The sequence below is a fragment of the Eretmochelys imbricata genome, chromosome 11 (assembly GCF_965152235.1).
Source record: "Eretmochelys imbricata isolate rEreImb1 chromosome 11, rEreImb1.hap1, whole genome shotgun sequence".
In the NCBI taxonomy this organism is placed as follows: domain Eukaryota; kingdom Metazoa; phylum Chordata; order Testudines; family Cheloniidae; genus Eretmochelys; species Eretmochelys imbricata.
In genome coordinates, this window is record NC_135582.1 from 62050542 (window position 1) to 62066130 (window position 15589).

The following is a 15589-nucleotide window of genomic DNA, read 5'->3' on the forward strand; positions in this document are numbered from 1 at the left end:
TTCAGTCTGTGTAATTTCCTCTACTGACGCTAACATACTGAGTAAGACAATTCACAACATTAAAAACTACACAACCACATATTTACAGATGGTGTTAAATGCCAGATGGCATCAATCAAGGCTTTAGCCTTTATATGACTGTTTAATACTTAGTTGTCTTTATTTACCTTTCTAAAAAAGGAAGGGAGTTGTTTTTGTGACAGCAAGAAAGTTGGTTAACCAAGAAACAAAGTTTATTTCACTGTTGTTTTATTCTTTGCTGGGGTTTTAAGCATCAAAATTTTACCCACATGACCTACTCCCATTTTACCAACAATAGGATGAGCATTTTCCCCTATTCTCCAGTTCTAGAATTGTGTGAGGGTTTTAAACTGTTTATTGTAGTACTGAGAATCCATGTATAGTTAGAAACATACATAACAGATTTAAACTCAAATATTAACAATTAACATGTCTGCCAAATTCCTCCAACCATCTCCCCAACTCTTTCCATTGCTGTTGTTTATCACAGTACATTTCCCTTTGTAGAGGGTGAAATTATAAAGAACAAAAGGGAAAGAATACATATAATTTCTAGGGTCACTGTTTCTTTCTTTTTCCATCTGTATAGTTGCGAGTGCAATACTTTGGGATAGATAGCTATATCAGAAATGTATCTATGGAGGTGGTACTAAATTGTATGTTAAAAATTTTTCATAGATTTTAATCTATGATAGTGCAGCCTGACTATGGTGCTATTTTCCTCATTTTATAAATGGGTCACTGAGAGACACAGTAACTTGGCCACGATCACAAAGTGTAGGGAATCCAGGTTTCCCAAATCCTAGGCCAATCACTGGACCATCCTTCCTCTCACTGTACTTATATATGCGTGCACTATTAACTATTGAGAAAAATCTGCTTACATTGCTCTAGGAGTGAACCACCCAAATGACTTGTTAACAAAAGTTCCATTTCACAAGTTGCTACGTTAGGGCCAGTACAGCCCTTAAAAACAGACCAGATACAAAATGTCCTTTCACAAGGAGGAATAACATGCCGCAATGGAAAGGGGCAGTCCAAAAAGAGGTTGCTCATTGTCCACACCTGCTTGGAATGGAATGATAGATGAGTTTGACAAAGCAAACGTGGTAAGATAATGTAAAGGATATCAGAACTTATAGAGCTGTTAATATAAGGAACAAAGAAGCCAGGTTTTCCTATAAAGCCTAGGGACTTCCTCAGACACACACACACACACGCTGCTGCTGGACATACAATCCAAGCTCTCTGACTACCAAGGGGACAGCTCCTCTTTCCTGTGTAAAGCAAAGACTGTGGGAACTTTCTAGGTACTATGAAAACAGCCTTCTACTGGCACAGATAGCAAGTCCCACAGTCATTCCCAAGTCTGGATCGTCTTCGAAGTAGCTCAGTACAATACAGCCAAGTCACCACACCAATCTGAATTGTGTTATGTAAATAAAGCCTACTCTTTCTGGGTTTCCAATTCTCTGTATTCCTGTGGTTGGCTATCTTGCACAGCACAGTTGTCACCCAACTGTGAACAACTATAAAATTCCTTGCATCAATTTAAAGTGTGTGTGTGTGTAAATCAGGACTTCTAACATTTATGTTAAAAGCCTTGTGTATTGGGAATTTTAAATTCAAAGCTTTTATTTGCACTTATTCTGAGCATTTGCCCCTGCAGTTTATTGTACTAGATTCTAGAACCAAAAACACTTGGATTTAAGCACATGTATTTCTTTTCAGTGAACCTAGGTTCTTTTGTGATATCGTGACTACTGAAAAATCAAGAAGTTCATAACCCTTTAGGCATGAGGATGATCTCACAGTATCTCACTTTTGTGGCTGGAATGGAAAAATGAATCTGGTCTTTGTTATATTGTTAGATGTTACAGTTTTGAAAAACAACCTCCTCCCACAAAATCACAATTTGTCTTCAGAAGAGCATGAATACAAGATTTGCAGATCAGCTTGAAGTCATCAGATTATTTCTTACCCTTTTACAGATCACATATACCAGCAAGAGACCAACGAATTTGTCTCAGCATTGCAATAGATGTAGTGCTACAAATTGGATATTTATTCACGGAAAGTGCCTTTTTATGCTGTCCAAATGTCTTTAATGTGTCAGAGTTTGAAAGACTTCTTTCACCGATGTCTCTTTTCCAGAATGAAAAGAATGTATTAGGTTATGTACAAAATGCAAACAATTTTACAAAATGCAAACAATTGCTTAGTTAGTATTATCTCTTATCAGTCTGGACAGAAGGTCTGAAGACAGGCCAACATTTTTCAGTGACTTCTGAAATTTTAACACAGTGATTTAACTCACTTGTTTTAGCAGGCAGTGAAGAAACCCAGTAAAGAAGTTGTGAAAAATGTAGGGGGAAATTGAAATCTTTAGGCTAATTTTTATGTAGAAAATTGAAGTGTATGTTGTAGATTTTAGAGAATTGCAACTCCTCCAGTTTACCCACAAAAACCAGCAGAATACGTAGTGATCATTGGATAACTTAACTCCTTCGGCAGTTAATAGCTTACATTTTTCCATTGCACTATTTATTTATTTTTTAAGAATCCTAATAAGAATACTAATGAATTTAAAGAACTGTACAAGATTAAACCACTATTATACTTGATGATTGCTCCTTGAAGACCCACATCAACATCCTTTTGTGATTTTTGCAAAGAATGTACTCTTTGGCTTCAATAGCTATAAGTGAGGTATTACTAATATTCATGACATTTGCAGTTATATAGCACCTTTCATCTGAGGACAAGATGCTAAAGTGCCCATTGGGATGAATGTGTTTAGATGCATCCTCTTACTCTTTAATTGTATTGTTTTCAATTTCACATGTCTTGTAGCATGTTGGCAGTGCACTTGGGATGAAATCCCACTCCTCCTACACACATCCTCCTCTGTAGCTAAAATGCAGTAGAACGACTACTGTAAGCTTTTTCAGGGCAGAGATTGTTTCTTCCTATATGTTTGTACCACACCCAGCACAATGGAGTCCAAGTCTCTTTGGAGGCTCTAGGTACAATCGTAATGGAAATATTAGTAGTTAATTGTATGGGGTGGGTCAGGGAACAGAATGGCTGCACTGAATGCCAGGAAGCAGTTTCCTCAGAGGGAAGGAGGTCAAAGGGGGTCCCAGGTAGTGGCCAGAGTGTGATTTTGAGAGGGCAAACTCCGTGTAGGAGAATACAGTGCCATAGCCACTATTACAGTCAAAATGCTAAGTGTCCTGTGGCCTGCCTACAAATAGAGGTGGCCATAAATTTACCTTTTACTTTGATTCCCCACGTAAATCACATTTACTCAGACTATGCCAGGGGACAATAATTTCATTCTTAATGATTGTGGCCCACTTGCAGGTTCAAAGATAGAATGAAAAAATACCAAATTTGTTCATACTCTAAAAGTTGTTTTCCTAATCAAAAGGCAGAAAGAAACCTTTAGAGATAAAAGGAAAAGTACAGATATGTAGCCTGTCTTGAGCCAAGCGGATTATCTTGCGGTACAGTGTACTAACAGTAGACCATAACACCAGTAATGTGAAAATCTGAGTTTGAGGGTTGTTCAAACATTTTCCCCACGCTTCAAAATCACAGAAAGTCTCTGTGCTAAATAACTTTCTCCTGATCCCCTGCAAAAACAGTATTCATCTGCTTTCCAACTGTTTGCCTTTGGTGGGATGGTTCTGTATTTATAAATGTACTGTGTTGTAAAGCATGTAGGACTACTTTGCTTTTGTTCAGTTCATCAGATATGTCATGAGCTTTGCATTTAAGCCTCATTTAAAGAGGTCAAAAAAGCTTTTAAGAACTGAGTTTATAAAAGACAGCCAACATTTACAGCAATACTAAATCTCACATGAAAGGATTTCAAAGCAAAACCAAGAAAGTACTGGCATTTCTAAGACTATACTGATTAATTTAAAATAATTTATTGGTATATTCCTGTATGTAGGCTAAAATTTGAAAATGTCTGTTGTATACTTGTACGTATTTGTACAAGCATCTTCGACAGATTTTTAAGCAAAAGGGTTTATTTGGAGATATATCCACAGAACAGGAAAGAGACTATGGGATTGTGTGAGAAGAATATGAATCTATTTTTTTTTTAAAAAAAAATCAAAATCATTAGCGACTTACAAATAGAAGGCTTTTTTCCCTCATGCTCCCGTTGAAATCAATGGAATCATTCATTTTAGTGAATTTTATTAGGGCACAAAGGAATTAAAACTGATGTGCAAGTAACAAAATGGCCCTGTCCCAAAGTGTTAACTCTTTTCTTTCCCTTCACCTTCACATATTCTCGGGCACCATTTTTTGTATGTGGTGGAAGGGTGGGGCTATATGTAAATTTATGTTGGCATAAAACACAAACAATGGAGTGTTTTCCACTATATTCCTCCCAAATGACACTACTGCTTCCTGTGCTCCTTTCCTGGTCCCTCTCTACGAAGGTCATAATCCTCCTTATTTTCTTCTGTCCTTTCACCCTCCCTCATTGTTTCACTCATCTTCCAGTCCTCTCCTTCCTCCTTTTCCCTCCCTGTTTATTTTCCTTTTCTGGCCTCTGTTGTTCCTTTTAGTACTATGTCACTGCTTTCTAATTGTACCCTGCTCTGATAACAGGGATTGATTCCCTGTTCCAGCAAAAATAATACTTAAGAAAACTGGGTTTAACATGGCTACTGTCACTCACACAAAAATCATTTAGTTAGACTTGGCAGCAATGCTACAAGAGTTAATTGAACAACAGTGTGATAGAAAAATAAAAAGAGAAAAGTATATACATTTTGGATTACACAGCTATGAGATGTATAAACAGTTCTGACGAGGACATTATGAAGGACACATGAGCTCATGAATGAACTGAATTCATGTAAAGCCAGCTAATGTTTTTTGATCCCAAGTCCTTTCCTGCTATTCTTTCAGCCCTTCTTCCCATTCATGCTAGATTTCTTCAGTCTCAGCCCCTTTCTCTTCCTTCTTTCAGAGTTCTGACACCAACTTGATAGTTGTGAACTCTATGGGTATGTCTTCACTACCAATGTTAAAGCGCTGCTGTGGCAGCTCTTTAATGTGGCTGTGTAGTCGCGGGACCAGTGCTGGGAGAGAGCTCCCAGCGCTGTAAAAGAACCCACCTCCGCGAGGGGAGTAGCCACCAGCACTGGGAGCACGGCTACCAGCGCTGGTGTTTTTCACCCCCCTGAGCGAGAAAATGTCAGCGCTTTAAAGTGACAGTGTAGACAAGGCCTAACAGAAACCTTCAATTCTTGATCAGAGGAATTTCTCTGTGTTTTTATTTCCCTGTGTTCTCTGCATACAGAAACGAAAAAATCATTCACAGATATTAATAAAAACAACAATATGCCTACTAAAGGCAGAAAATAAGTGTCCATACGTTTATTATGCCTACAGCTGTCAGCAAACCCTGGCAATGAAAGTGAATGGATTTCTTCAAAAACACAAACCGCTCTAGATGGCACAACTTCAATTTTGTTATTGGCAGCAGGGTTAGCTGTTAAAATACATGAAGAGCTTTTCGTTATGATATGGATGCTTTCGTCTTAGTGACCTTTCTGTATGAGAACACTTCCTTATATGGTGGCATATTCACTATGGCATGATGAGCACTGTAGGACAGAGTCATTTGTGGAGCTGTATCGTTTCTTAGCAGATTCTGACAACAGAAGCACAGAATTTTAAAATGTGCTGCAATGTTCATTCTTGGTTGTACAACGGATCTTGACAGGTGTGGTGGATGTTCTCTAACCCAGAGTCCATATTCCCATTTTCTCCTCTTTAGGACTCGTACAAAGTACAGTGTGGACGAAGAGGTGCCTGTTTTTGTAAATGTCTTGTGAACCATATTTCTCAAATACTGGGAATTGGCCAGCTTGAGCGATCTAGACTTTTTATGTAGACTTGGTGATATTTACAACTGGATTGTATGTAGCTTCTAAGAAAGAAACACATGACTGTATCTTGCTCTCCTATATATGTTGCCCCTACATGGTATTACTTTAATATTTTTGGTTGCCTTCTAGGATGGCCGCCTGCGAATAAATGACCAGCTGATTGCAGTGAATGGAGAGTCTCTTCTGGCGAAATCCAACCATGAAGCCATGGAGACACTGAGGCGTTCCATGTCTATGGAAGGGAACATTCGCGGGATGATTCAGTTAGTGGTTCTCAGGAGACTAGATAGACAAATGCAGGTAATGCAAAAAACTTATTCATGAGTTAGACCTCCTTGTGGTAAGCAAAGAATTGTATTCACAGTTCCATTAAGAATAGTTATTGGGGCAATTCTCCAACCACCATTTTGAAAATATCTTCCTATTTCTAAGTGTGTGTTAAAGATACTGGGTGAAATCCTGGCCTCATTGCAGTCAGTGGCAAAACCCTTAATTGATTTCAATGGGGTTACAATTTCACTCACCATATGGCTTTAACTAACACTTAAAAAAACTCATTAAAATTATAGTTCTGACTCCATAAATATGGCACGTCCCTGCACTGATTCAGTATTGCATTAAACAAAGCCACTTTTTAAAAAATTTACTACAGTTTTGAGTTCTTGAATTTTTTGAACTCGGCTCTAGGAAATGAGTTAAGCGATCTGTCTGTGTGACTCTACTTGCTTGTAAAGAAATGTGCTGTCTGCCCTTGGCTTCTGGAGGTGCGTATCCACCCATCACACTAATTTTTACTTTCACTTTTAAATAACTATTTTTTACTGGATTTTCAATATGTATACTGCTCACAAGAAACAGCTACAACTGTGATTAAGAATAAAAAGAAAAAAGGGCCTTTAGAAATCACATGATAGTACTCTGGGTGAATGTTTGAGAATAATATTTTTTGTGTGTATTTATACTTAAAAGATGAGAGAGAATGGTTGTTCTGGGGAAGGGAAGCTGTCTTCCCTTAAGCTGTGGATAGTTAACTCTATATGGTAGATTCCACTTCACTAGTTATATTTAAACTTGCTTTACCTCCCACCTGGACTGACATAAAAAAAACAAAAAAAACAAAAAACCCAAACTTGCTAAATTTTATACTGTAACTGCACTGGGAAGTTGCTTTTCACAAAGGCTTTACACTGTGACATAGCAGAGAGGGAGACATGGAAAGCAAGTGTGTAGTTTCCCTGGGGCATTTTCTAAGATTATTGGCTAACATTTTCAAATCTTTTCCTGTAGGAGACAGACCCTTTATAGTCTTATTACCACAATTAGACAATCAATGGTGATACCACTCTAGACAGGTTGAAAGCATGTTCTAGGGTTATTATTCTTAAATTTAAGAAAGCAAATTGATTCAACTGCTGTTATCTTTCATGGTCTGTACCTTATGTAAAACTAGTATTACGCATTTATATTTATTCTGTGCTCTGATGAGGTATGAATGATAACTCACCTACAGCGAAAACTAGAAAGAAAGCTTATCATTGCTAGCTTCTATTTTTAAAAAGTCAACTTTGGCAAAAATACTACAACTGAATTATTGATGTAATAAAAATACAAGAAGCTGCTTTTCATCGTCAAAGTATATAGTTTTATACATTATCCAGATGTATGAAACACACAAACAATTCTGACACATGCCCTGTGAAGAATACATAATGAGCTCTTGATTGAATCAAATTCATTTTAAACAGAAATTAATTTTTATAGAATGTGCTCGAGGTTCAATTGTAATTCCATTTGAGGCTGGAGACTATAGGAAAATGAGCCATGACCCATTCTTTCCCTTCCCCAAAACCGTTTCCTACCTGCTACGTTCCAGCTTGGTATAAGCAGAATATGTTTTAAAATCCATTATTTGTTTTATTGGCCAGGACAGTAATGGAGGCCTTCCATGACAGCTCTGTTTTACAAGCTGAATACTCTAATTAAGCTGGTTACTGATCAGTTGTTGGGATATTGATTGTGTCATTTATCAAAGAGCTGGAAAAGCAGATTTTTTTTTGGTGGTTGTTGTTAATTTAAGGCTGCCTCTCCCAGTGGGTCCCCATCTTTAATTTAGTAGTAGTAGTTTGTATCAGTGCAGGGCTTGATTTAGCCGACAATATACTTCCAAAAGGTAATAGATGTGGATCACGTGGCATAAGGAATAAGTGGTAAATCTTCCCAATGTAACTTGAAGAATTCTGGTACACCAGAGGCACATATAATTGTTAACAATGGGTCTTCCCCATAATAAAGAGCCTCTGAATGTACTATTTAACTGGCTGTGAATAGAGCATTGAAATGAGGAGGAGTGGAAAACAGTCAACATGTTATTTGGTCAGGGGCTACTGAAAGAAAAGAAGAAGCTTATGAGACTAGGTCTGTAGCTATCTCTGTGTTGTCACCAGTAGACTCTCACCATTGATGAAGTGGTCTTAGTTAATCTGGCCTTATGGCCAGCCTGTCTTTCTCTGGGAAATCACTAGTCTTATAAGGCAAAAGAAGAACCATATAATGATCAATGGCAAATGGCGAAGCTCACTTACAGATGTGAAAGTGAGAAGGGGTGCAGATGTTGGCAGCGACCACAACCTTGTGACAGCCTCAATCAAGCTAAAACTGAGAGGTGTGGGTCCACCAAACAAGGGACATAAGCATTATGATATTGACAAGCTAAAGTCCCTTGAAATACAGAACACCTTCATTCTGCAGTTAAAGAACAGGTTTCAAGCGCTTGCAGACCTTGATGAAGAGGAGGGGAATGCAGATGACGAGATGAACAAGGAGTCAGACAAAGGAACAACAATTTATAAACAGAGCAGTAAAGCCTGTCTAGGCCACAGGCAGAAGAGAAGGAAGGGAGTGGATTACACCCAGCACATGGAATACCATAGAAACCAGACCAGTCCTGAAGAAGAAAGTTTTAGACACAAAATCCCAGAAACTAAAGGACAAATACCACAAGCATAATGCAAGGCACACCGGGAGGTCAAATGCCTTGTGAGAGCGGACAAATGGCATTATATTGATAATCTGGCAACACAAGCAGAGGATGCAGCTGCTTGTGGTGAACAAGGAACTGTCTACAAAATGATGCGGCTTATCAGTGATAAAAGGCAGACACCAACAAACACTCTCATCAGGAACAAACAAGGACACTTACTAACAACCGAAAAAGAACAAGAAATGCGCTGGACAGAGCACTTCAAATAATTGTTGAACAGGGAGCCACCTAAAGAGGAAGCAAACATCCAGGAGGCAGAAGAAGATCTTGAGATCAACACAGACACCCCAACTAAAGAAGAAATTATTCAAGCTATCAAATCCTTAAAAAATGGGAAATTTCCTGGCAAGGATAACTTGAATGCAGAATTGTTCAAGGTAAATCCTAAATTAGCAACATCTATCCTGACCCCTCTATTTACATCAGTCTGGGAAAGGGAAAAAGCCCCAGATGAATGGGGTTATAGTGAAGATACCAAAGAAAGAAACTCTCAGTAATTGTAATAACTGGTGTAGTATCACACTAGTATTATCTGTGCCAAGCAAAGTATTGTGTAAGATCTTAGTCCATCGTATATCGGAGGCAATTGATTGCATTCTGAGAAAAGGGCAAGCTGGTTTTCGGAAAGGGCATGGATGCACAGACCAGATCTTCAATATATGAAACATAATAGAACAGTGCTTAGAACGGCAACTCTACATAAATTTCATAGACTTTGTGAAGGCTTTTGATAGCATTCACAGGACCAGCCTATGGCACATTCTGCAGGCATATGGAATTCCTTTCTGTATAATAAATGTTACCAAAAGCTTCTATTTCAACTTTACATGCAGTGTTAATCACGGTGAGCTCAGTTTTGAAGTCAAAACAGGAGTATGTCAGGGGTGTGTCATGTCTGCAATCCTCTTCAGCATTACCCATTGACTGGGTAATGCGGCATACAACAGAAGATATGCCAAGAGTCATTAAATGGACACTCTTCTCATCCCTTGAAGACCTGGACTTCGCAGATGATGTTGCTCTCCTATCACATACCCAACACCATATACAAGAAAAAAACAACTCGACTCAATACTTTCAGCCAGCAAATTGGACTGAAAATCAACTGCGATAAGACAGATATCATGACCTTTAATGTTGCCTCACCATCACCAGTATGGATAGAGGATTATGTTCTCACCAACGTCGAAACATTCACATACTTGGGCAGCACCATCAGCCAGGAAGATGGAACAAGCCAGGACATCTGGAACAAAATCAATAAAGTCAGGAACATCTTCAGGAGCTTAAATACAGTCTGGAAATCATCAAAATACAACACCAAAACCAAACTCAAGATTTATCAGAGCTGTGTACTTTCAACACTGCTTTATAGTGCAGAATGCTGGGGAATGAGGAAGTCTGACATGTCCAAACTGTCTTCATTCCATACAACCTGTCTCAGAAAAATCCTCCATATCTTTTGGTCCAGAACAATCTCAAACCAAGATCTATTGGCGCAGTGCAGCGAAGAGGATCTGAGCACCATCATTGCCAGGAGGTGTTGGAAATGGATCGGTCATGTGCTTCGGGTGGAAACTGATTCCGTCACCAGAGTAGCAATAAGATGGACACCTGAAGGCAAGCAAAAACGAGGCCACCCAAAAACAACAGACAGGAGTGGAAGAGCTTCATCACTGCCCTAAACACCAGAGGTGTAATAGGAGCATGATGATGATGATGATGAAACGTTTCAAAGGCCTCACCCATGATGATGATGATGATGATGAAACGTTTCAAAGGCAATAGTCTCTATTGCTTTGAGCATAACTTTGCAGGCATGCTCACATGCATGCAATTTTCAGTACTATCAGTTGTGCGCATAGAAGATAAAAGTTATAAACACATCATCTGTGTGCACAAGTGATAGTACCTAAAAAGGGATGCATAAGTGTTGGTGCCTGTGTTACACACTCAGGACCAGACATGCTGTTTAAAACGGAAACATTTTATTAAAACTGTAATCAGAATCAGGCAAACACAGAGCTTGCAAAAGTCCACTGCAATAGTCTTCCAGGAGTGCTAGACTCTTCTGTCACCACACCCTACTCCCTTTGACCTTTTCAGCACAGTTCCTTGCCTTAAAGGGACAGGGTATAGGGAAATATAGCCTTGGCATTCCATCCACTTCTTACAAAAACTTACAGTGACACTAAAAGATTCTAACATACGTGTTCTAAAATTTATAAGTGCTACACCTGTAATATGAAATCCACTGGCCCGGGTGAAGCCAGCTTTGTAAAATGGAGGCCAAGTGGAGGCTTCTTTCTTGTTATGTATTGGCTTTTCAAAGAAACTACAATGTTAAGAATATCATTCTACCTTTTAATAATTAGCCAAAGCATTTTACTGTCTATATTAATAATTTCCCCTGTACAACGACGACAGACGTGCCTTTTGGGGTTTGTCTCAGTTTGATAAATTGTGCATTTTTTAACAGCAACTGTCAGGAGAATAAATTAGGAGCTGCAATATGGATATGGGGGGAGGGGAAAATATCTCAAAAGAAAAACAGACTAGAGGTGTGGCAAAAGTTTGTTCAGCTGCCAGCCAGAAGACCTGGGTTTAGAGGTTACAAGTCTGCTTTAGTGTATGATCATCAGAGCATACGCACTCAGTCTCTGAGCGAAGGGAACCAGCTGGCTGGCAAAGAAATATCACTGGCATTGCCTGTGCCCTTATGTTGACAATGCCACAAGCTGCCCTCACAGATGGAGGAATAACATGAAGCCAGTTGTGGGTCAGAAAAAAGAAGTCCTTTTCTCTGTTTATCATCCTTAATGATCATTTCTAATGTAAGGGTACTCTCTTGTTTCATGGTCAGCAGTGGTCTGAGGACATCTTTCATGTTTCTCATTGCAGAGTTAATAATGTGCAATAAAAGCCTGACAAATAATGCACAAACCCCAGTGTGATTTAGCTATTACTGTTCCTTGGCTTTGTTGGACATTTATTTTCTCAATTAAAACATGATTCTGTTTCTTCTTAGGAACGCTCAGATCATGGGTTTTTTCAAAAATCAGCACTTGAGGGCAGTCAGACCTTTACCACTATCTCCAGGCGCAATGATGCTATCCTGCAGCAATTTGTAACTTACAGTCCTCAGGAAAGACTAAAAGGTATGTACTGTACATCCTTCTTCATGCCCCCTCCCCCCCAAAAAGTGCTCTTTTTGTTGTCAGAAATCCACATCAACTAGAAAAACAGTTAATTAGAGTAAGTGCAGGCTCTGTTACTTTGAAGCTTGAAGATCCAGGGAGGGTGGGAGAGCTGACTCAGAAGTTGTGAATTAAATTCCTGGCACACGTTCCAGTTTAAGTAACAGTTTCTAGCTCACTGCCCAACACGTAAGTTTGGATAAAAAACAAATGATGGTTGCAAAATATATATTGTCAAAATGTTTATTTTCTATACATCCTTGATGGGTACAGTAATTATTTTAAAAAGCAAATTGTCTAGTTTGTGTCCTGTTTTATAATCCAGTAGGAATTTACACTATACCCTAATATTCGTAAGATTTGCTGTTTTAGTTTACTGAGACTTAAAATGTTTTAAGGTTAGAAACAGACCCTTAGTGTAAATAGAATTAGGACATCATATTTACATTCCCCATTCCAGACTTTGAAACTTTTTTAGTAACTATAATATTCTTAGTCTGTAAATAGCTGACTAAACACCCAGCTTTAACACTGACACTTTATCTTCCTACCTCCTCCCCTTACCAGCAGAAAAATCCCACTGGCTGCTATGTATGGCCCTGATTCCACCAGGTATTTAAGCACATGCCTAATTTTAAGCATTTGAGAAGTCTCATTAAGTGTTGTCACCCATTCAGTGGGACTGCTCATGTTCCTAATCAGGCACTTTTTAAAGTACTTAGATAAGAATCAGAATAAGGCCTGTTTGGAAGAGCTATACTTTCTGAGGGATCCTAGCAGCAGAGGCTGCTAGTGTATGTCTTTTTGTTTTGCTCGTTCTTTGTTTTACATTTTTGAGGGGCAAAAGGAAGGAGACAACCCACCACAGTGTGAGGGGTGAATGGATGTTAGATGTTGAGAAGACACCACAGATGTAGGGCAGAGAGAGAGAGAGAGACCCCTTTATGAGGGAAAAAAGAGAGAGACAAAAACCAAGGCCTGGGGAGATATGGGTGGTGTCAGTCAAAGGGCTAAGGAAAAACATTTTTAAATTTTACTGAGAAACTAAGTGAAGTATCTTTGTATTGTGACTTATGTTTAAAAAAAGACTTATTTAGTGAAATCAAATAGAATGCCAGCTGTGTGGGGCAGGCGGAAGAATGGGACATGTATTTGCCCAGCAAAAGACCTAGTAGAGGGCTCTGTATAGCAAAGCTGAAATCGTTCAGGTACATGTGAGCAAAGAATATGTCCCTAAAATAATACAGTGCACATACATGTAGCATGTATTTTGCTGTAAAAATATTTGTTTAGTTCTGAACATTTAACCTATTTTAACCCACATTCCTATCAGCGTTACCCTTTTCTCCACCCCCACCCCCATATCATTTGTTACACTTTTTGCATTTTCTTTTATAATAGACTCCGATCCTACAATGGTATCTGCACACGTGAAACCATGCACCCGCACAGGGCCCCAGTGAACCCAAAAGTGCTTATGTGTCTTCCCACAATGAACAAGTTGCAGGATTACAGTCTTATATCAGATACAGGGATTGTCTCTTGATATATGTTTTCATGGTGTCTTGCCCATTGGGATTCCAGTCCTGATCTGAAGCTTTGGGTGCTACCATAATGTAAACAGTAATAAAAGACAGCAGAGATGTCAGTACAATACTGTGCCCAATGCAAAAAATTAGTGGCAGAAGTTGAATTATGTTTAATAAAATGTCATACTCTCAGTTAGTGTTTTCCAATAAGTTAGTCCTAAGGCTAGTCACTGCTCTACACATAAGACTGTTCTAGAAGCCCAACAAAAATAGATTGAAAAAAATAATTGGCTTATTAATACTATATTTTTTTAAAAAGGATCTTTTTTATTATACATGAGCAAGACCAAATGTAATGTCTGGGGAAAAGCTGTTATAGCCAAAACATTACATTTTGTCTTGCCTGTGGATATTTCAATAAAGGAGGGTTTTTAAGCCAATATTGAAATGCCAATGTTCAGTCTATTTTTTGCATGAATAATGCTTGCCACCCACAGGTTCCTGCTTTTTTTTCTTGCCAAGCTGTTGTGCAGAAATAGCAGTTTTAGAACAACCTCTTCAAGAAGCAATACTTCAGTGCCAGCAACTTCACATTTCTGGTGCTGAAAGATTACTGGAATCTGCCTCATCAGAAGCTCTTTTACATCCAAAAAATGATCAGGGCTGTAAGGGAATTGCTGTCATCTCTCTGGTTAAGAAATATTGTAAAGATAAAGTATCTACTCTACAATAGCGTGGCATGCTGAATCTCCATGGATGTACAAGTATCTACATTTAGAAGTGTAGCATGTGCTCATGAAAAGATTAATTGATATAGAAAATGACTATAGATGAATACATTAATTCAGGAAAGTCTAATAGCCCAATATACTGTAACTTCACCTCATTGACCAGTTCAAATGTATCAATTTTATGAATATTATATCAGTATTAATAGATTATTACATGGCAGCTCAGCATCAGCCACACCAACCCTTAGATGTACTGAGTACGCACCATTCCCATTGAATTTCAGTGGAGTAAAGTCAGTGGGAATTGAAGGGCACTCACTATATTGCAAAATGCACTTGGTAACTCACAGGATCAGGGCCTTTAGGGAGGGAACCAAAGTTGTGGATTAGCTAGGAAGGAAAAAGGACAGGTTGGAAGGATGAGGGAGTGAGAACATGCAGTAGAAGAAGTCAGTATAGTCACTAGTTTTTCTCCAGAGATGCTCAGTCATGTGAGACCGGAATGGAGGGAGCACAGAATAGGAAGGTCACGGATGGGGTTTACGGGAGCATTCAGAATGGCGTGAGAGGGAATGAGGAATTACGGGGGGAGGGACAGAGTTGAAAGTGGCAATCATGATGCTGATGGCAGTTAGTGATGACAAGGAGAAAAGGTGAAGGCCAGGAGAAAGAAAAGTCAGAGATGTTCATAGACTGGTGATCACAAAGGGAGTAAGTGATAGGAAAGTACAGAGCACAAGGAAGAAATGATGGTGAAGAGGAGCTTGTCCATCTTCATGGTCGTAGACAGGGACTTTAGGAGAGAGGGAAGAACAGTGTTTTTTTGACAAGTTAGGATGGTGACTGAAGTTATGAGTTGGGTTTCATGGTTCAGGACAAGCTGCACCTTTCAGCCCTCTCAAATCTCTGAGTGCACCCCTTCAGGTGACCGTCCTCTTGCCTTCAACTATTTTGTGTTAGAACCCTCTGAATTATCCCACTCTTAGACCAGGTCCCCAGGGTGTAGCACCATGTATACCAACCATGATTACTCAACAGATCGAACTGAATTTGGCTACCTGCAAGATTTGCCTTTGGTAGGTGACTGGTGTGTGAATTGGCATAGAACAGCCTTTCCAAACAAAGTATTGTTTAATCTCAAGGAACAAAG

General features: G+C 39.0%; 1 protein-coding gene across 3 annotated transcripts in view; it reads left to right on the top strand.

Moving 5' to 3' along the window:
- The window catches only part of PARD3B (par-3 family cell polarity regulator beta), a 615914-nt gene that overhangs the window by 345222 nt on the left and 255103 nt on the right, over positions 1 to 15589 (top strand). For all 3 annotated transcript variants that reach the window (XM_077830252.1, XM_077830251.1, XM_077830253.1), the window contains 2 exons: positions 6072 to 6242; positions 12011 to 12140. In XM_077830252.1, coding sequence (XP_077686378.1) covers positions 6072 to 6242; positions 12011 to 12140 — 301 coding nt within the window. The remainder of the gene's footprint in view (positions 1 to 6071; positions 6243 to 12010; positions 12141 to 15589) is intronic.